Here is a 19,746-nt window from a genome sequence, read left to right as displayed (position 1 = left end):
GACCCGGAAGGCACAAGACCTTCTCGCTGAGCCGATGACGCGAGTGATGGATCTGTAAGGGCCGTGCTTTAGCTAGGATGTTTAGATTCCTTAGAGCCATAAGTAATGGAAAGTGAGTTGGCTTGAATCTTCTGCAAATCGTAACACTGTGTCACGGTGTATGCCCATGCCAGAGGAGTGGCATCTCGTCGTAGTACAATGCAGCTATGGTGGCCAGAAGCAACGAGTATATCCCACAGTCATGTCATGGGAGTACGGCGAAGGCAGCGACAAGGCTGTCACGCCGGGAGAATCACCCGGCAATACGCCGCTTTGTGCCCATAAGCCCCACACTCCAGCCCTAGCCGAGGCACACACATTTATGACTGTTTATATTTTAGACTCCCCAAAAAGGTTACTTGAAGTCGCATCGACAGCAGAGCTTCGATAGCTCAGTGGTAGAGCGAGAGATTGCAGTTTTCCATTGCTCAAATATCTCTAGGTCACGTGTTCGAACCACGTTCGGAGCTTTTTGGCTGTTTTTGTTTCACTGTTTGTAGTTCGAGATTGACCAATATCAGAATGTATTTTGTTTTTGGTTTCTTCTACTTGAACCCCCACAGTATTTGTGATGTCCTCTTCCTTCAACATCTATCGTTTTTGCGGACCGTGGAGCTTGTCACGATGCATGCCCAATCAGCGCGAATGTGCGAATTCACTTCTTTATCTGGCCTCCCCTGCTATTCAATTCATTGTGACATGTGACATGGAGTACAAAGACTTGGAGGCCTGCGCAAGACAACTGCCTAATGTCGGTCTATCACGTTTCCCCTCAATCTGGCCATCTAGACCCATCTCATGGCGGACACAGTAGATGACGCTTTCCGCCGCTGGCTTCTCTCTGTCAAGAATCGCCACCCAAGCCAGGTTTTCGCTTGGTGTCAAAACCTGATGCAGGCTGCCTCCGACGGTCTCGACGGAGATAAATCCACCGTGCCATGGCCTGGCAGCAAGTCATGGTCATGTCCGGCCAGCGATCCCGACGATGCTACGTCCGAGCGCATGACAAAGTTGTCCCTCAAGGCTACAAATTTCCCGCGGGATTCGTTTCCGACCCCGGACAAGTACCCCGGATTGACGCGAACCCCGGACTATGCCCGCTTGCTCTGGCCTGAAGTGTGTGGCTACCCTGTGTAGGAAGCATATTAACAAGAGATAACCTTGTCCACATCAACTTTGGCCACACTGTGGTGGCCACAGCACAACAAATCAACATCATGGCAGGAGAGGAAAAGCATACAATCCATGCCGAGGACGTGCCTGTCAATACTACAGCACACCTGGCCCACGATGACCAAGAGGTGAGTCAAGTGATGAATATGTCTGGGGACACACTTCTAAACCGGGGACAGATTGAGATGGACAATGGAGAGATTCTCCTCCGGCTCACCCCTGGCGCTGAGAAAGGGTCCGGCGTGAACAACCTCAAGCTCGCCAAAGATGGCCAAACCGTGCTGATCCCCCAACCATCCGACGACCCAGATGACCCGCTGAACTGGTCGTCGTTCAAAAAGCACATGATCCTCATCTGCGTGGCATTTGGAGCCTTTGCCGGTGACTTTGGATCCGGGGCTGGCGTCGGCACCATCGTCGTGCAGGGGATCGAATGGAACATGTCCCCCGTGGTCGTCAACTACGCTGGCAACCTGAACGTCATCATGTGCGGTGTTTCGGGCCTCATCTGGATGCCCCTGCTCAACTACTGGGGCCGCACGCCCGTGCTGTTCTGGAGCTCCGTCATGGGCGCGGCCTTCACGCTGGGCTCGGCGCTGGCACCCAATTTTGCCGCCTTTTACGGCTTCCGAACGTTGCAGGGCGTCACGCAGAGCACGGGCCAGACGATTGGGTTGGCCTTTATCCACGACATGTTCTTCTTCCACGAGCACGCGCGGAAAATCGGCGTCTGGTACGCCATCTACATCATCTCGCCCTTCGTCGGCCCCTTTTGCGGCAACTTCATCGTGGGCACGTTGGGCGAGTGGCGCCCGGTCTTCTGGCTCGTCTTTGCCTGGTCGTGCTTCCTGCTCTGCCTCACGCTGATGTTCGGCGACGAGACCTACTACAAGCGCTCGGTGCCGCCGTCGCAACAGCCCCCGCGACCCGGCGGTCAGCTGGGGCGACTGTCGCGGGTGCTGGGCGTGTGGCAGATCCAGCACCACGGAAACGGCTACTTCTCGACGCTGCCGCGGTGCTACGGGCGGCTGGGCGAGGTGCTGCTCAAGCCCGTGATCCCGCTGTCGATGCTGTTCTACCTGATGATATTCATGTGGTCGGTGGGGATCAACATCACGTCGTCGATCCTGCTCCAGACGCCCGTCGAGGCCGGCGGGTACGGCTTCAGCTCGATCGCGTGCGGGTACATGTACTTTACGCCGTTTGTGGCCATCCTGATCGGCGAGGCGTTTGGGCACTACTTCAACGACTGGATCGCGGCGCGCTACGTGACGCGCCACCACGGCCTGTTCGTGCCCGAGACGCGCCTGTGGACGAACTACATTGGCGGCGTCTTCATGGTGCCCGGGCTCGTGCTGGTCGGCGAGGCCCTGCAGCGCCACTGGCACTGGGTCGCCATCGTCTTTGGCTGGGGCATGTTCCAGTTCGGCGTCATGGTCGTCTCGGTCGCCACCGTCGCCTACGTCCTCGACTGCTACCCCTCGGCCTCGGGCGAGGTCTCGGCCCTGCTCAACTTTGCCCGCGTCCTCGGCGGCTTCACCGTCGGCTACTTCCAGCAGTCGTGGGGGCTGAAGATGGGCTTCGACGTCTCCTTTGGTCTGCAGGCCGTCATCGTCGTCGCCGCCTATGTTATTCTCGTCTTTGTTCAGGTCTATGGCGCCCGTCTGCGTCGCTGGTCGGGGCCTGTCCGAATCACTCTGTGAGGGGGGGGTGGTTCAAGGTCGATCTGGCTATCTGGTTACTCCAGTTGCCGTGTCTAGGACTTTTACTGCTTCTGGGATGGGTGGATTATGTTGGGTATAGTAGCTTTCTCGCACAGACCAAAAAGAGTGTTTATCGTGTACCTCGTTGGTATACCTCGTATATGAGTGTACATTTCTTTTGTATGTATGTATGTTACATGTACCTGTCCCTGACAGAAGCTATGATCTACCAATCAACCGATCAGCGATCGCAGATCGCAGCACGCAAGGCAAGTAAGGTACTGGTTCAATCATCTCATCTCATCTTGAACGCAGCAGAACAAGGACATACATACATACATATACCTACAATTGCCCCGTCTGCTTGACTGACACCTTCTACTGTGTTAGGTGTTCCTTCGCCCCGTGAATGAGTGACGACGATCCAGTAGGTACAAGAACATCTCTCTCTTGTCCTGGAAGTATACACTATCCACTACCCACTCCCAAATCCAATCCCCAAACCCCGCCTCACAATCGCATATCTCATCCTCAGTCAGCCTTAGCCTTGGCCTAGGCCGCCTCTCTGCCTTTTTATCCTCAGACCTTGGCCACTCCCAGCCCCAAACCCCCCCCCCCACCCCCCCCTCCCTCAGACTTTCGAATCCTCCCTCTCCCGCCGCCTCCGGATTTTACACACCAAACCCCTCTGCACGGCGAACCAGTACGTCTTGGTGTGCGTGCGGGCCTTGGGGTCGGCGCGCTCAATGTCGTACACCATCAGCAGGGAGGGGATCACCTTGGACATTTCCATCAGGCTGATGTTGCGGCCGGTGCAGGTCCGGGAGCCGCCGCCGAACTGTGACAGAGTTTTTCCTCTCATGTTAGCGCGAGGTGCTGGACAAGAGGGGAGAAGAGAAGAGAAGGAGACAGGAGACGAGGGGGGTTAGAAGAGAGAGGAGAGGGGAGACCAAGGCAAAGACGGGAGGGGAATTCAGGGTACTTTGTTGGTAAAACTCACCACAAAAAAAGCCCTCTCCATGGCCTTGAGCTGCGCCTCGTCAGCCTCCAGCCACCGTTCCGGTCGAAAGACGTCGGCGTCGTCCCCAAACACCTTGCGGTCGCGGTGGACGACCCACGCGTTGACGCCGACGATGGTGTCCTCGGGGATGCGGGTGCCGCAGACGACGGTGCCGCCCTTGGGGACGTGCCTCTCGAGCAAAAACGACACGGACGGGTGGTACCGCATGCCTTCCTTGAGCACGGCCTGGAGGTACGGCATCTGCTGCGCCTCGGCGTACTTGACGGGCAGCGAGAGCTTGCCTTCGGCCCGCTTCTGGTCGATCTCCGCCTGGAGCTTGCGGTAGCAGTTCGGGTTCGCGAGCAGTCCGTCGATGGCGGCGCGGAGGGCTATCGCCGTCGTGTCGCTGCCGGCAAAGACGTTGGCGCTGCTGTGTCGGACAATGTCGACGGCCTCCATCTTGCCCTCGGCTTTGGCGTCGTACAGTCTCCCCAAAAAGTCCTTGTGGCGCTCCGAGTCCTTCTCGCGCTCCGAGATGCGCTCGAGCGTGAACTTGACCACGTGGTTGATGCTGTCCAGCTTGGGCAGGATGTAGGGCAGTAGGGGATTGCCAAAGAGGAACTTGTGCAGGTAGGGGACCTGGCCCACCACCGACGCGTAGACCAGGAACTTGTCGATGGTGTCGATCAAGCCCCCCACGTCGCCGCCCTCTTGCATACACCCGAATCGTTTGCCAAACGTCACCTCGGCGATCACGTCCATGGCGTAGAGCTGCAGCCATTTGCCCAGGTCGCAGGGCCGGTGCGGGTTCACGTACAGCTCGTCGAGCCTCTTGAAGAAGAGCTCGGAGCAGTTGTCGACGTACGGCTCAAAGGCCAGCATCGAGGTCATGGAGTAGGCCGTGGCGACCGACCTCTTCTGTTTGGCGTGGAACTCGTCGCTCTTGGTGGAGAAGAGATTCGCCAGATAGATTTTACCGTATTTCATTTCCTGGATGGGATAAAAGTCCGTCTGCCGCGGTGTTAGCTGACTTTTTGATGCCATGGTCAATGGGAAAGAAAGAGAGAGAGGGTCATATCCAGTTTCGCACCTTTGTGAAGCCACTGTTCAGCCCGTAAATGACACGAAGTGCATCCGGATCAGAGACACTGACGACATTCGGGGCGATGCGGACAAGCGGACCATACTGTCGATGCAATTCGAGATTCTTGACGTGCCAGTCTCCCTTGGCCACCTCCCACGCCCTCCAGAAGCCCGAAAAACTGGCCACAAAGGGTCCCGGGATGTGTCGAAGGCCGGTCTTGTACCGCTGGGAGACGAAGTACAGCACGACACACACCGTCACGGTCAACCCCAGGTGCGACCGGATATACGAGGCGGCGTCGACGGCCATGTCAACCACTCTCGGTGAAGCCATGGTGCCCTGCACTGTACCTTTGGTGGAGAGGGGGCCCCAAACGTCCAGACATGGCTGTTATATCGGTCCATCTTTTGCACCAAGGAAGAGCTTCCTCCTAGCCCCTCGGGTGGGTGGTATACGAGCCAGAACTCTCGTGCGCGCTGTGACAATACCTCCCGTGTGTGTGTGTGCACACCGTGAAGCCGTCCATCTAGGGCCATACGGGACCAAGACCGTTGCGAGTGTCGTTCATTGGTTCGCCGGCGGTTGGCCGCGCCTCTGTCGCTAGCCCCCCGGGTATCGAGGCCACTGGCGCACCAAGGTCTCGCCTGTGCGGGATCTCTTCCCGAAGGCAGAGCAAACCGAGCGCCAGGTACCTCGTGTGTCTGACGGACAGAAGGCATCGCTCGAATCGGACAAGTATTGGTCATCTCACCCCCGCCATTCTGCCTTCAGCGTCCCTAGAGGCCAATCTTCAGTTCAATCTCTGTTACCAGATCTGGCAGGCGAGGAGCCGACCCCCAAAGACATAAGCTTCATCGAATTAGACAGAAACTGGACATCAGTCTGGCCAGAGAGACCTGGACCATGGTTGATCTGCATTCCCTCCCAGATGGTTCTCGACCAGACAAGGCGATCCGCAACAATGGGCCAGACGACCTCGCTTTACAACGTTACAAGCTGCGCGAACTGGCCGAAGGGTGGCCGTGTTATAGGTATTGACCTGCTCTCAGACAGTCGCAAAATCGAGGTGGATGTATGTTAACAATAAGTCTCTTCCAGGGATGCCTGCGAGTGGGAGAATTTCGCTTCAATCTTCCATCCAGACGCCTATGTGTACACAACTTGGACGGGCCGGACGCCGTACAAGGACTTCATCGAAGCCTCGAAAAGGGGCATGGATAACGGGGCTTTTATAATGCACCGGGTTCACGGAACGACGACGGATATCAACGTGGAAGGCACACGTGCCGTGACCAAGATGAAAGCTGCCATCACGCAGCGATTCGACCTCGATGGGATCGAGGCCGACGCCGAGTCAGATTGTCGCTTCTGCTTCTTCTGGGAGAGGGACGTGGCCACCGGGGTGTGGGCTGCCCGCTTCGTCCGGCACTGGTATGAAAAGGACAAATTGATCCCCGTCAATCCTGCAAAGGTACCGGTGCTGGATGACGAAAAGCTCAAGTTGTATCCTACTGGCTATCGTTACCTAGCATACTGTCAGGAGGCCGTGATGGGAGTCAAGGTGAAATTGGACATGCCCGGCCATCGGCGTGAAGGTGACAACGACTGCGGCCGAGCTCATGATGAACTGTACCGACAGTGTAAGAAATGGGTAGAAGGCGAAACAGTGGACATATAGAATTCATCTCCAAAGAGACCCGGAGAAACATGTCTTTGATGGCCCAGAACGTGTCTGGTGCATCGTCTAGTTGTCAAGATTGAAACGTAGGCATAGGGTTATCAACCATCATCATATCCCAAGGGACCAAGAAAAAGTCCTGCATGTTCCAAGACGGGAAAGGAGCATCGGCTCTGGTGTCATCTTTCAAAAACTCTTCCAGGTTGATCCCACCAGACACGACTTCAGAAGTCGACGAAGAATTCCGCGGAGGCGCATTATTCGAACGTGCTCGGGGCGATGAAGTAGCGGCCAATGGCGCGATTTGCGCTGATTCTTGAGCTTCCTTTGCCTTTTTCAACATGGTGACATATGAGGATGCCATGGACGAGCGGCCTTGCATTTCGCCCAGGATGATGAGGGATTGTTCAAAAGCACTTTCGGTCGCGTCACTCTCTTCCGGGTCTTCGCATTCGTATTCGATGGCTAGCAGCACCGTTGCTGCAGTGAATAGATCTAGTAGTAGAGAGATGTGGTCAGTACGTGCCGATGCGGCAGGATTCATGGAGTGTTATTCAACCAAAACATCCTCTTATGCGATGCCTCAGGTTGTGCTCATGCTCGAACAGACATTCTCGTGCGTGATGATTGCATTTGTGCACTTACAGTTCATATCCGTCCACCACGCGCTAGACAGTCCTTGATAATAGTTGTTGCTAATGACATTCACCAATTGAACGGCGGCTGATTTGCACACCGTGACACACATGGCGTGAAGAGAGTTGTCAAGGGGGGCGAGGTAAACCGGCTCCGCGGCAGCAGACGACTGCTGCCACAGAGAAGCAAAGGGTCGATGGATCAAAACCCTGAGATTCAGAAATCTGCAAGCGTCAGCCGTAGGAAAGCCTCTCGCTAGGTACGCTGGCTTGCCTGGCAAGGAGGATATTTCTGGTTCTCCGAAATTCCTCCATCTCGTCCAAAGCCCCTACTTTCAAGTACTCTGGAAGGCCTCGAAACCACTCAACCAGGCTCTTGTCCAGGTTGACCGCGTCCTTGAATTCGGGAGGCGCAGAAGCCTTGCCACTATGCTGGTGACCAGAACCGTTGAGGGGCGAATAGAGAGTGTATAATACGTCCTTCATGATGGAGCAGAAAGCCACTGATTTGATAAATACCGTTATCTTGGGTCGAACGTGCTCGGGCTGTTCAAGGTATCCCTCTTCCGTAATATACTCGTCGTCGAGGTTCGAAGGAAGTGAGACACCAAAGGTACTTGGAATGGCAGTGGGACGTCCAAAGTTCAGCGCCAAAACCCTTGAAACAGGTTAGCAGGTTCCAACAAGGTGTGCCAGATCTACCCACGAATCGAGGACAATACACCCGTACCAGCATCTTCTCCGTATTTCAATCTGCAAGGGATTGTATTGTGACGGCATTGGATCAACGTGGGCTCCGATGGTTGTGGCAATCCTTATGGCTAACCCTATCACGTTCCATGTCTGGTTCGGACGACTGGTAGATTGATAGTAGAGACCGCTGAGCAGAAGAAGTTGAAGTGTTTGCAGATTTGCGTGGGCAAACTGCTCCATTGAGACGAGCTTCTGCGCATAGCCAAAGAACCTATCACTCGCTGCAGATTTGTCTTCCTGTCCATATGCAAAATGGATCCCAAGGGCGAAAATGACATTCAGCATTGCCAACCACTGATCGTCTTGTTGTTCTCCTGAGACCCAGGTGCGTTCGTACTGAGCCTCAAATGAAGGCCGATGTAAGAAGGGGTACAGGATATGGACGTAGCGGAAGTAGGAATTGACCAGGTCGTCAGCAAGAGATCTTTGAGGTAAGCAATTCTCAACGCCAAATCGGAATGAGACTGCTCGGGTCGGGCGTGGTTTGGCTCCACTTCTATAATTCGAGTCGGGCGACACCGAATCCGGAGACGAGTTTGAGATGATTGTTGTTTGGACAGCTTGCATGAAGGAGAGGGTAGACGAATCCCCGTAGAAGTCATCGGGGTTGGGCTCTTCGAAACTGGTGGCATCGTGAGAGGCGGGGAGCGACCAAGATCGAGGCCTGTCCGCTTTCTCCACCGAGGACACTTTGGACGAAAAGTCCTTTGTTGCTATTCTTTCCTCGTTGAGTCCTTGATGTAGCGGTGGACGACCATGACCGGGGCTTTTGTCGAGCTGATTTACGGTTCCTGGGCCATTGTTGGAGTCCGCCACCTGTTTGTCTTGGGCACGCTCAACGTCTCGACTTCGAGTCGTGCTGATGTTGTTGCGTGAGTATGAAACTAGTTCTGAAATACTCGAGGTGGCCTCTTCCAGAGAATTCCTCAGCATTTCGCGGCGCTGAAGGTCCTGTCGTCGTTGGGTTAACGGTGGACTGGGCTCGGTAGAGTTTACCACCCCTTGACGTTGTTCTGCTGCTTCCGCCCTTTGCTTGAGCTTCATTATGTATCTGAATTCGATTAGACAGGTTCGAGAAATAACTCGACATAGTTCCTCACTCTCGGGAGACATTGACCATCTGGCTTGCAGGCTGATATGCGCACGAGGTGCAATTGCGCAAACAAGCAGAGCATTTTGGCCGAGTTCCATCGCACCGCACTTTCCGTGTGCGACAGGGAATACAAGCCATGCCGACTCGTCGTCGCTTCGAAGGGGGATAGTTGATATCATGGCCGGAGTCGAGGTCTTGGAGCTCGTTCATCACCTTTGATCTTGTCCTTTAAGAGCCAATTTTCTTGGTTCCACCGAGACGATACTGTATCTCCAGCTGAATAGACTCGATGAATTGAATAGATGTACATCGGCTTGGACTGGGAAAAAAAAGTAAGATACGTGCAAGGTTGACTGCGTCTAGCAATCACGAGAATGCAGCAAACTGCGACAAACTGCTGTAAACTGTAAGCCAAGCCCAACATCCTCCACCAAATCCTCAGGTTCAGGTTCCCACTCACTTCCCTCTCGCTCCCACACATTCCAACCCCAACTTCTCCACGTGCTAGCAGTGCGTCAAATTGCATTGCATTGCGGAGATTGCGGAGTCTGTTTGCACGAAGCGACAACGACGGGTTCCCAACCTTCGAATCCAGGCCATGCCGAGAAGAAGCCATCAAGAGCGACTGTGGCCACTGACCAATTGCAGAGGTAGGCGCCTTGGCCATCGAAGCCGCGGATCCCTTCCTAATGGAAAAGTCTCAGTTACCTTCGGGATCAGATCCCGAAAGGTTCCTCCTGCCGGCGACTCGCCATCTTCCTCTTTCGCCATATTGAAGGGCGACGCCAGACAGGGTAGGGTCAACAGAAGTGCGAGGAGAATTGTTGCGCCGCGCACATCCGCGATGGAGATCTGTTGCGACAAGACCAGCACCAAACAATAAAGGCTTGTCTACTCGGTGATTTGGAATGTGAGTCGTGCACGCAGCAGGCACAGTTGCTGAAGATGCAGAACGGGACTCACAAAGAGCAGATTGTGCAGGTGTCGTTGGTACCCACGGGGCAACTCTTCTTGCCAGACAAATGGATTCTTGCTGGGGCAGACCTTGCGACAAAGACATTGTATCCGGACTACAGCTTCTATGTCCACCATCAAGCAAGCGGGCGAAGTCTCATGTTTGATCTGGGTATTCGCAAGGTATGGAACTCTGGTCTCCGCACTGGAGGATTTTGTTGGTGTTAAAACACTTTGCTTAGGACTTGGAAGCATACCCTAGATGCATTCGAGAAGAATTTGTTCTCACCGAGCCTCGAGTACCCAAAAGTGCCGCTGAATTGCTCGAAGAGGCAGGCATCCCGGCCACATCGATCAATTATGTGGTCTATAGTCATCTTCACTTTGACCATGTCGGAAATCCAGGAGAATTTCCGCACAGCCAGGTTGTGGTAGGGCCAGGCTCAAAGGCTGCTTCATACCCGGGGTACCCAACAAATCCAGATTCGCCTTTCTTAGGTTCCATCCTCGAACATCCCAGTGTCCGCGAACTTTCATACGAAGAAGATCAATGGATACCATTCGGTCCATTCCCCAAGGCGTTCGACTTCTTCGGTGACGGGAGCTTTCTCCTCCTCGACGCGCCTGGACATATGCCGGGTCATCTGATGGGGCTCGCTCGTACAGGATTGGACGAATATGTGGTCATGGGTGGTGACTGTTGCCACCACAGGAAGATTTTTACTGGCGAGGGCATGCTGGGCGAAGGACACGGACCCAATGGGGCGTATTCCATGCACAAGGACCTTGAAACGGCCAAGGCGACGATAGGCAAGCTGCACGAGATCAGTCAGAGGGAGGACGTGCTGGTGTGCCTGGCCCACGATGGCTATCTCGAGCCAGCGCTCAAGGTCTTGCCAGCGACGCTCAACGGATGGCGCAAGGCGGGAGTCAAGGCCAACATCACGAAGAACGTTCCACAGGTGGCGGTCGAGGTGAAAGCATTGTCCGGCAGCTAACGAAGCCGTTCGATTGGGGCGTTAGATAGTTATCGGTCTCCTACCGAAATTGTTTCTGACCCCGGACAATACCTATCTGCCTACCCGTCCTACTTGTGCCTCTGTGCAAGTAGAATCCGTCGATTGACCTACACCTTCTCCCAGAACCGGGTCAGATGTGGTCCCGCTCCCCGTCACGTGCGCCAATGTCTATTTCGTCCTCCTCTTTGGCATTTTCGCTCTTTTACTCTGCTAATTTGGACCTCTATCTTGCCTGAAGACGTCCGCCAGGCACGAGCTCAAGCCCAGAAGTCAGGGTCAACTGAGGTGTTTGCCGGTATGTGATTCACGATATTGTGATTTGCGTCACCGAGCACAAGAACAGTCAAGCCACCGAGGTGGACGAGGCATTCTGGCTGTCTGGACATTTTTATATTTGTTGCACGGTGCAAAGGCTCGGTCGGTGTTTGGCCGTTAGACGACGAGGCTGTGTGATGGACCCCGCCTTGCCCGCTTAGTCGTTTTGGATTTCTCGTTCCATTTACCGGGTTGCCGAGGTTCGACCCTGAACAACAACCAGAGATGACGAGGTAGGAGGTGCTAGTTCTCACTCACCAATTTACATACATACATATAAGTTTTGTAGACGGGTCCTTATTTAACAAAAGCTTCATCTTTACTCGAGTCAATTACTCCCCCCCATTTCATAACCTATTTTCAATGTTCAATGTTTTTGTCCCTCGGAAGTGAGTGTTGACGAGATGTCGACTTGAATAGTCTCACCTCACTTCATTGACCTCTTCTCTTCGACGTCGACATTGACATTTGACATTGACGTTGACATTGACCCACGAGCGAAGTCTGATCTATCATTTGATATATTCTCCCCCTCTTTGCGATACCTACCACCCTGCGATCCTACGGCAGAGTCATCATCAGAAATAACAACCACCACCACCACCACCACCCGAAACACCCATCTCGAGAAGACTCCGAGAGAGGCACAGACAAAAAGGAAAATGGCTCGCCAGGACAGACCAACGCTGAAATTCTACTACGATGTACGTTTTTGATTTCTCTTGATTGACCCTTTTCACCTATCTTTCTGGCTGGCTGGCTTGTCTTTAGATTGGATGTTGGGTGTTGGGTGTTGGATGTTAGACATCACATGGGTCAAATATCCCATCCCATCCTGTATCTACCGTCTGCTGTCTACGCCTCGAGCGCCCTTGCCTCGGGGTCTTCTTGAGACGACCCCTTCTTGACCAGACACGCTCGGATATTGACGCGAGTGTAAATTGACCAGGTAACATGCCCGTTTGCCTACATGGGCTCGCTTCGGTAGGTGATACACTTACAAGAACTGCGGGATTGTGGTTACTGCATATACATATATACTATGTACCCCGCTTTCCTTTCCTGGGGAGTCCTGTCGAAGAAGAAGTATTTGACTTATTCTAACTCGAGTGACTCTGTTTGTCGGCGTGTCTAGCGTCACTGCACTCGCTCGTCGCACTGAAGCTGAACTCATCTGGACGCCTGTCCTCCTGGGCGCTATCTATCGCGAGACGGCCGCCCCGCAGGGCGCCGCCGGGTCGGCGTCCGACGTCTTCAACCCGACCAAGAAACGTCTCTTGTCGCGGGCCATGCACCGGTCCTTGCGGCGCAGCCACGTCGAGCTGAACTGGCCGTCGGCGCACCCGCAGAGCCCGGTCCTGGCGCTCCGGCTGCTCTACTACGTCCCCGTGGAGGAGCGTCCGGCCCTCACGCACGCGCTCTTCAGGGCCTACTGGGTCGAGGACCTCAACATCACCAACAAGTCGGTCCTGCTGGACGTAGCCAAGCGAAGCGGTATCCGCAGCGCGTCGTCGCTCACCGAAGCCGCGTTCGACGATAAGGACGCCCAGGAGGCCCTGCGCGCCTCGACCGCCGAGGTCATTGCACGCGGGACCTGTGGCGTGCCCGCGTTCTGGGTCGACGGGGAGCGGTGGGTGGACGACCAGGGCAAGGCCCACCAAGGTCGCCTCTACTGGGGTCAGGACCGCATGCACTTTGTCGAGGCGTCGCTCATCGCCGTGAAACGCGGCTGCGACTACGCCCAGGTCCCCAACCTCGCAAGTCTGCAGCCCCGGTGTGCGCCGGGATTCCCCGTCGGGCAGAAACGCGTCGAGTTCTGGCACGACTTTAGCAGTCCCTGGGCGTTTTTGGGCTGGACCCAACTGGACCGGCTGAAGAGACAATTTGGCCCGGACGTCGAGATTGTCATGAAGCCCATTTTGGTGGGCGCCCTGTTCAGAGAGTAAGTTCTTTTTCCTATGCTAGTCCTCCCTAAGAGTGGGAGAGAAGAAACCTAGGCGATCGAAGTTTTGACGGATTAAATCAGAGTCGGTGCACCCAACCTCCCCATGGCAGCCATGTCGCAGGCCAAAAGAGATATCATGCACAAAGACATGGGTGACTGGATCCGCCACTGGAACAGCATCAACCAGCAACGCGGATCTCATGATAAGCCGGTGGAAATGCACTGGCCAACTCAATTCCCCATTCGGACGCCCACGGCCTTGCGCTGCGCCATTGTAGATCCCAATCTCACTCCGCTGCTGTGTAAGTTGTGCTCTTCCCCCTCCCCCATTTATTACGAGAGAGTCTTGTCACCGCACCTCTAACCACTAGAGAGTGCAAAAATAGTCCGAGCATGCTGGGAACGCAACGTCAACGTTTCCGACGACAAGGCCCTGGCCGAGTACCTCGCCACCGCGGGATGCAATACCGACACGCTATTCAAGAAGGCTTCTACGCCGCAAGTCAAGGAGCAATTGCGGACCAACACCCAAGATGCCATCGATGCGGGGATCTGCGGTGTCCCGTCGTATCGCGTCTTTGACAAGACGGACCAAGGGTGGGTGAATTGCGCGCCCGAAAGCGGCGTCATTTGGGGTCAAGATGAGCTTGTCGTCGTAGAAGACCTGGTGGCCGGGTGGAAGGAGAGGGAGAGTTCAGCCGGTGGGTACGATAGGCCAGCCTCGCGACTGTAGGTGCACGTGTACCGTTGACTCCTGGAGTTCTTGCTGGAGTGACGAGTTCGACCACCAGGAATGCTCAAAAAATAGCCTCGTGGTCCTTTGTGTATAGGATTTTCAGGTCGGCTGGACCTTGGGCCTTCAAGTGCCTCGTCATTGTCGGTCTCGCTTCAGAGATCTTCCTTAGCACTGCATTCTTGACCCTTTTCTTTTTTTTGGGCAAAGGTGGGAGGTAGTTAGTTAGCCCGACAGACCTTCTACAGCAGCCAGAACCGCCAGAGGAAGATCGAGGCCAGCGGGCGATGCAAGGAATCCACGGCCTGGATAAATGGTGTCCGGGACCATCTGTTCGAGGCAGCCGGGTCTCCATGTCCCTAGGGCTATCGAACTCCCCGGATACGAGTGCCCGGAGAGTCCGTCCCAAGAAACGCATGCTCCCGAATGGACGTCTCGCATCATATAGTGCGATTTCAAGCCGTCCCATCAACACAGTCCGTCAAGCTTTCTGCCCATACACTACATAACTATAGATAGCCAGAACGGTCAGTGAAAATACCCCACTCAAAATTTTCAAGGTTGAGTTGGACGAAAAAAGACGGAAACCACCTACATGGGCCAATAAGCATGGATATTGGGGTTTCGAATGTCTCTCCTCGACTCGGCCAACAGAATCTCAAACTCTTCCAGCCCCATCCCGAGCACCTTGGTGCACAGGCGGGCGGAGAAGGCGTGCAGACCGTCGAGGGTGTTGACCATGTTCCAGTGTCCAATTTTCTTAAGGTGCGGGTCCTTGGGCCACCGGTTCTGCGGCCACTTGTACCGCGTCTCGACAACGTTGACGAAGCCGGCCCGCTCTAGGAATTGCTTGTACTGCGCGGCCCAGCTCCCGTCGCGGTTCAGCAGATGTAGACCCCGGACCAGGTTGTCGTTGAGCCGCTCAAAAGCCGTTCCCACCATGGTTCCGTCGTCGGAGCGGACCGGGAAGGCAAAGTCTTGCAGCTCGACCCACCCCCCGGGCTTGAGGGCATGGTGGGCCTGCTGGAGCAATTTGAGGGGGTCCCCCAACGAGCCGGCAAGCATTCTCCCATGGACAAGGTCGAATTTCTGAGAAAAACACCAGGGCTGGTCAAAGTCGTCGACTTCGAATTTGCAGTTGGGCGGGATGAAGGAGGGCTGGATGGGACTGAGGTCCGTCCCCAGCACCGTCGACTGCGGGTTGTCGTCAGCAAAATGGATCGCCCAAATGCCTGTGCCGGTGCCGATGTCGAGCACGTCCAAGGTGGCGCCAGCCTCGACGGGGGCTGCGAGCAGTTTGTTGTTCATAGTGTTGAGGAAAATCTCGTGCTGCATGTCCAGCCGCTCCTGTTCGCGCTCGTCGTCTGGCATGAAGTACAGCCCATCCTTGTATTTGTGATAGCCACGCCCGTTTTCATAGACGCTCTGCAGCAAGCTTGACCGCAGCGACTCGGTGTCGGATTCCGAGATCAGGTCGCCCAGCCCGGAGTCGACGTCGTTGAACTGCTCGGGTTCGATGTATCCTGTATTTTCGTTAGCAGCCATATCGACACGATACCACGGCCACGGAAAATCCACATTATGGGGTAAAGGAGGAAGAAGAAGGGAAGAATGCTCAGAGTTCCGGAGAGGTTTGCGGGAGAGATAAAGATTCTATCAAGTTTTCTTCTTCTTGTGAGCAAGCCACCCTCCTCCATTCATTCATTGTCTGGTCTGTCGAAGAGCCCACGCCTGACCGCTAATGGGGATCTGGTGGGCGCTTCCAAGAGGATCGGGACGCACGGACACGATTTTGAACTATGAGTCGCTCGTCAGCAGTCGTCAAGCATCCAAAACAAGGACGGCACCTTTATCCTGACGAGTAGAATTGTGCATCGAGAGGTCCTACCACAGGCACCACATGCACCACAGAGGGCAATGCCGAACTCTCAAGGGTGGCCATTGGGCACGGACTGCACCACACGCCGTCGGGGCGAGACGGGAAGAACGGAACTGAGGTGCGCAACACCTCACTAGTGCCTTGATCTAAGCGGTAAAGAGGCTAGACGTGAGATAGAGGATCACGAATGGCGGACGAGGAATACTCGGCAGAGACATCGGTTGCAGGATCGACGCCGCAAAGAGTTTTGATGTTGCAGTGGTTGGAGTTGGTTGAGGTGGTTCTGCCGCAGTCTAGACATGTGGGTGAGTGGGTGGCTCGATTGATGATGATTGTAACGGACATTCACGGGGCATTTGCTGCGCTGAGTGATTCGCAATTAATCAAATCAGGTCAATTCTTCAACCTTTGATAGAAACTCTGTTTTTCTATTACTTCATGTTTGCTCTGCCAAAGTCGACGCACAATGTCGTCAATGTCGTACTCGTATCTCTCTACGAGTCTGATCCTCTCCGGTGTCGCCGGCCTCACATATCTGTTTGGGCTCGTCGTATACAGACTGTACTTTCACCCGTTGGCCCGCTTCCCAGGCCCCAAATACGCAGCGATAAGCACATGGCATGAATACTACTACGATGTACACTTACAAGGCAAATTCATCTTCTATATCAAGGCCCTTCACGAGAAGTATGGTGCGTCAAGATGTCCCAAGACTACGGTGGATGCGGATAACCGGCCTGGGGCTGAGACTGACTTTATGCATGTCGAGATGAACAGGACCAATCGTTCGTATCACCCCAGACGAGGTTCATATCCTGGACTCGGACTTCTGGGACACCATCTATACCAAGGCCGGGAGGGTCGATAAATACAGCTGGATGTCTGGTCGTTTTGGGAACGAGAATTCGGTCTTGAGTACTGCTCCCGATGAGTTGCATCGTATACGACGAAACGCGTTGAATCCTTTCTTCTCGCGGAAGAGAATCATTGATTTGCAGGTCATCATTCGCAAGAAGCTCAATCATTTGATTGCGAAAGCCCGAGAATACCAGCAATCTGGCGCGCCAGCAGTAATCAGCCGGGGCTATATGGCCTTGGCTGAAGATGTGATCATGGAATACTGCTTCGCCCACGACTATAACAGCCTCGACATTCCTGAATGGACACCCATACTGCATGACCCTTTCAGGGCCGTCAGCATTAGTGGAAACTTGTCACTGCAGTTCCCAATGGTGCCCAAAATCTTGAATTGCTTACCACAGTCCTGGCTCGTCAAGCTGGAACCATTATATGCCCTCGTCTTCAAGATGCAACGAGTGAGCCTTCACAGTGCTTTTGCTTCTGGTTGGACCCCTTTCTGACGCTTGCAGGATTTTGCCAAACAGATCGTCGACTTGAAAGCTGGCAGGATTGACGCGCTCGCTGAGAAATCCGAGCACCCCACTGTCTTCTCTGAGCTGCTTCGTGGCGACCTGCCTGCCAGTGAGAAGTCGGACCGCCGTCTACAGGATGAAGCACAGTTGATCATAGGCGCCGGGCTTTCCACCACCGGCTGGACACTCAGTGTGGCCACCTTCTATATTTTGAGCGACACGAATGTACTTGGACGTCTGCGCAAAGAGCTCGAGGAAGCCATTCCAGACGTCAACGAGGCGGACCCCAGCGCGCCGCTCGAGTGGACAGAACTAGAGAAGCTGCCATATCTGTCAGCTTGTATAAAGGAAGCCGTCCGGTTGTCCTATTCCACGACGGCACGAAATGCCCGTCTATTTCCCAAGCCGATCCAATACGGCAAATGGACCATCCCAGCCAGGACACCAATCTCGATGACAATCCCGTTTCTCAACCATGACGAGGAAATTTTCCCCAATTCGACGTCCTTTGTCCCTGAGAGGTGGCTCGACTCCCCCAAAGCTAAGAATGGATCCAGTTTGGACAGGTATTTTGTAGGGTTTGGCAAAGGCACGAGGTCCTGTTTGGGAATCAAGTGAGTTGGACATCAGATCCCCCTCCCCAACTTCTGTGGCCTGTGCTGATATTGTTTGCGTCATGTGTTAGCCTCGCTTACGCTGAGCTCTACTTGACACTGGCAGCTATGTTTCGATACTTTGAGTTTGAGCTGTACGAGACCGACAAGAGTGATGTCGAGTTGGCTCACGACTTCTTCCTTCCATTCCCCAGACTTGATTCCAACGGGGTCCAGGTGGTTGTTAAGCAGGACAAGTTAGCAACAACGATATAGTAGACGAGGTCATCATGTTTGTGCCTTTGATAGCTTATTTGCGCCTCTCACATGCAAATTTCTTCCATTTTCACTGATTGACGTGCTATGCCTGCTGAGACGGTTGTCTGCTCTGACCCGTGGCTCTGTTTCGCACCCGGGTAAAGGTGAAGTCACCTCTTCAGACACGCTTAAGCAACTTCTCGGCGCAGAGGTAGAATAGACTGTGACAGGCGCAATCTCCTGACCGAAAAGGGGTTGACGTCAAGACTCGGCCATCTCTGGTGGCTCGTGGTGGCGTTGTCGAGGCGAGTTTTCACACACAGACACACGCCAAGACCATTACTCCCAAACAGGCTAGCACCTTGCTATCGATTGGGCGGCAAGTTGCCCCTCTGCAAATGTCCACGATCCCAGATCCCACTTCCTGCAAAACGATATTTTCCTTTGGCCTGGCCTGGGTTCCTGTTCTCCCATCCATCCCTCTCTTTCGAGAATTTGTCGCTCCCCCTTTGAGATCATCCTTTCCATCACTGCATATCTTCCTCTCTTTTTGTAAGCGACATCTTCTCACCTTTCCACGATGGCGGACAACGACGCGCAGGTATGCATGCCTCTCCTTGAAAATCTCCCCCACCTTTTTGTCCTTGCGCAAACCAGTCGCCGCATTTACAATCCCCCCGTATCGAGATGTCGAGGTATCTCCTCGTCGCACCAGACACTGACATGCCCTGTTTTTAGCATGAGCACACCTTTGAGTCCGCCGATGCCGGAGCTTCGGCCACCTACCCGATGCAATGTTCCGCCTTGAGGAAGAACGGCTTCGTTGTCATCAAGGGTCGCCCATGCAAGATTGTTGAAATGTCCACCTCCAAGACTGGCAAACACGGTCACGCCAAGGTCCACTTGGTTGCCCTCGACATCTTCACCGGCCGCAAGATGGAAGATCTTTCCCCATCCACCCACAACATGGATGTCCCGAACGTCACTCGTCGTGAATACCAGCTGGTAAGAGAAGGGTGCTAGGCAATATATGGCAGGCGGTGGACGCTAATAAAGACCACAGCTTGACATTACTGACGACGGCTTCTTGTCTCTTATGTCTGATGATGGTTCCACCAAGGACGATGTCAAGATGCCCGAGGGTGAAGTTGGAGAGAAGATTGAGAAACTCTTCCGCACTGATGAGAAGGACACCAGTGAGTAACCCTCTCGGAAATTGCCATCACTCTCTTATCGGATCGCTAATGCCTCGACAGACGTTATTGTCTTGACCGCGATGGGTGAGGAGGCTGCCGTCGATGCCAAGGAAGCTCCCAAATAAACGGCCATTCGAGTCAAATTAGCAGATCTGCGACGCCCTCTTCACGACTGATGTATTTATGGATCAGGAAACCCAGGTCATACTTCAGCGTTCTTGGTGTTGGGCAAGTTTGCACATGCCGAAAATTAGAGTAGGCGGAAAGATACGAACTTGCCTGGAGGCAGCTGGGCCATAGATCTGTGGCTTGCCCTGAAAAAG

General features: G+C 54.3%; 11 protein-coding genes and 1 non-coding gene across 12 annotated transcripts; 8 read left to right on the top strand and 4 right to left on the bottom strand.

The window, feature by feature from the left end:
* Positions 1-420: 420 nt before the first annotated feature.
* On the top strand, positions 421-509 carry Z517_02411. The gene has a single exon. It is a non-coding gene; the product is annotated as a tRNA-Cys (tRNA).
* Positions 510-837: 328 nt separating this feature from the next.
* On the top strand, positions 838-1,176 carry Z517_02410 (uncharacterized protein; the record flags this gene model as incomplete). Its single annotated transcript, XM_013431520.1, has 1 exon — positions 838-1,176. The coding sequence occupies one exon, from the start codon at positions 838-840 to the stop codon at positions 1,174-1,176; it is 339 nt and encodes a 112-aa protein (XP_013286974.1).
* An 80-nt stretch (positions 1,177-1,256) lies between these two features.
* Z517_02409 (uncharacterized protein) lies at positions 1,257-2,915 on the top strand (the record flags this gene model as incomplete). Its single annotated transcript, XM_013431519.1, has 2 exons — positions 1,257-1,340; positions 1,392-2,915. The coding sequence occupies 2 exons, from the start codon at positions 1,257-1,259 to the stop codon at positions 2,913-2,915; spliced, it is 1,608 nt and encodes a 535-aa protein (XP_013286973.1).
* Positions 2,916-3,546: 631 nt separating this feature from the next.
* On the bottom strand, positions 3,547-5,332 carry Z517_02408 (uncharacterized protein; the record flags this gene model as incomplete). Its single annotated transcript, XM_013431518.1, has 3 exons — positions 3,547-3,753; positions 3,916-4,926; positions 5,006-5,332. 3 exons carry the CDS (start codon positions 5,330-5,332, stop codon positions 3,547-3,549), a joined length of 1,545 nt encoding a protein of 514 aa, XP_013286972.1.
* A 570-nt stretch (positions 5,333-5,902) lies between these two features.
* Positions 5,903-6,677, top strand: Z517_02407 (pep2-like protein; the record flags this gene model as incomplete). Its single annotated transcript, XM_013431517.1, has 2 exons — positions 5,903-6,030; positions 6,098-6,677. 2 exons carry the CDS (start codon positions 5,903-5,905, stop codon positions 6,675-6,677), a joined length of 708 nt encoding a protein of 235 aa, XP_013286971.1.
* Positions 6,678-6,750: 73 nt separating this feature from the next.
* On the bottom strand, positions 6,751-7,425 carry Z517_02406 (uncharacterized protein; the record flags this gene model as incomplete). Its single annotated transcript, XM_013431516.1, has 2 exons — positions 6,751-7,172; positions 7,323-7,425. The coding sequence occupies 2 exons, from the start codon at positions 7,423-7,425 to the stop codon at positions 6,751-6,753; spliced, it is 525 nt and encodes a 174-aa protein (XP_013286970.1).
* Positions 7,426-7,546: 121 nt separating this feature from the next.
* Z517_02405 (uncharacterized protein) lies at positions 7,547-9,109 on the bottom strand (the record flags this gene model as incomplete). The annotated part of the gene is made up of 2 exons (XM_013431515.1): positions 7,547-7,970; positions 8,019-9,109. 2 exons carry the CDS (start codon positions 9,107-9,109, stop codon positions 7,547-7,549), a joined length of 1,515 nt encoding a protein of 504 aa, XP_013286969.1.
* Positions 9,110-10,103: 994 nt separating this feature from the next.
* On the top strand, positions 10,104-11,110 carry Z517_02404 (uncharacterized protein; the record flags this gene model as incomplete). The annotated part of the gene is made up of 2 exons (XM_013431514.1): positions 10,104-10,295; positions 10,355-11,110. The coding sequence occupies 2 exons, from the start codon at positions 10,104-10,106 to the stop codon at positions 11,108-11,110; spliced, it is 948 nt and encodes a 315-aa protein (XP_013286968.1).
* Positions 11,111-12,416: 1,306 nt separating this feature from the next.
* On the top strand, positions 12,417-14,124 carry Z517_02403 (uncharacterized protein; the record flags this gene model as incomplete). Its single annotated transcript, XM_013431513.1, has 4 exons — positions 12,417-12,430; positions 12,582-13,388; positions 13,473-13,693; positions 13,778-14,124. The coding sequence occupies 4 exons, from the start codon at positions 12,417-12,419 to the stop codon at positions 14,122-14,124; spliced, it is 1,389 nt and encodes a 462-aa protein (XP_013286967.1).
* Positions 14,125-14,715: 591 nt separating this feature from the next.
* Z517_02402 (uncharacterized protein) lies at positions 14,716-15,669 on the bottom strand (the record flags this gene model as incomplete). Its single annotated transcript, XM_013431512.1, has 1 exon — positions 14,716-15,669. One exon carries the CDS (start codon positions 15,667-15,669, stop codon positions 14,716-14,718), a length of 954 nt encoding a protein of 317 aa, XP_013286966.1.
* An 800-nt stretch (positions 15,670-16,469) lies between these two features.
* Z517_02401 (uncharacterized protein) lies at positions 16,470-18,245 on the top strand (the record flags this gene model as incomplete). Its single annotated transcript, XM_013431511.1, has 4 exons — positions 16,470-16,695; positions 16,781-17,319; positions 17,374-17,990; positions 18,062-18,245. The coding sequence occupies 4 exons, from the start codon at positions 16,470-16,472 to the stop codon at positions 18,243-18,245; spliced, it is 1,566 nt and encodes a 521-aa protein (XP_013286965.1).
* A 562-nt stretch (positions 18,246-18,807) lies between these two features.
* Positions 18,808-19,548, top strand: Z517_02400 (eukaryotic translation initiation factor 5A-2; the record flags this gene model as incomplete). The annotated part of the gene is made up of 4 exons (XM_013431510.1): positions 18,808-18,828; positions 18,966-19,232; positions 19,291-19,423; positions 19,484-19,548. The coding sequence occupies 4 exons, from the start codon at positions 18,808-18,810 to the stop codon at positions 19,546-19,548; spliced, it is 486 nt and encodes a 161-aa protein (XP_013286964.1).
* Between the last annotated feature and the right edge of the window lie 198 nt (positions 19,549-19,746).

The sequence above is a fragment of the Fonsecaea pedrosoi genome (genome assembly GCF_000835455.1).
Source record: "Fonsecaea pedrosoi CBS 271.37 unplaced genomic scaffold supercont1.2, whole genome shotgun sequence".
Taxonomy (NCBI): domain Eukaryota; kingdom Fungi; phylum Ascomycota; class Eurotiomycetes; order Chaetothyriales; family Herpotrichiellaceae; genus Fonsecaea; species Fonsecaea pedrosoi.
Note: the sequence above shows the minus strand (reverse complement) of the source record. Positions and strands in the feature narration are given on the sequence as shown.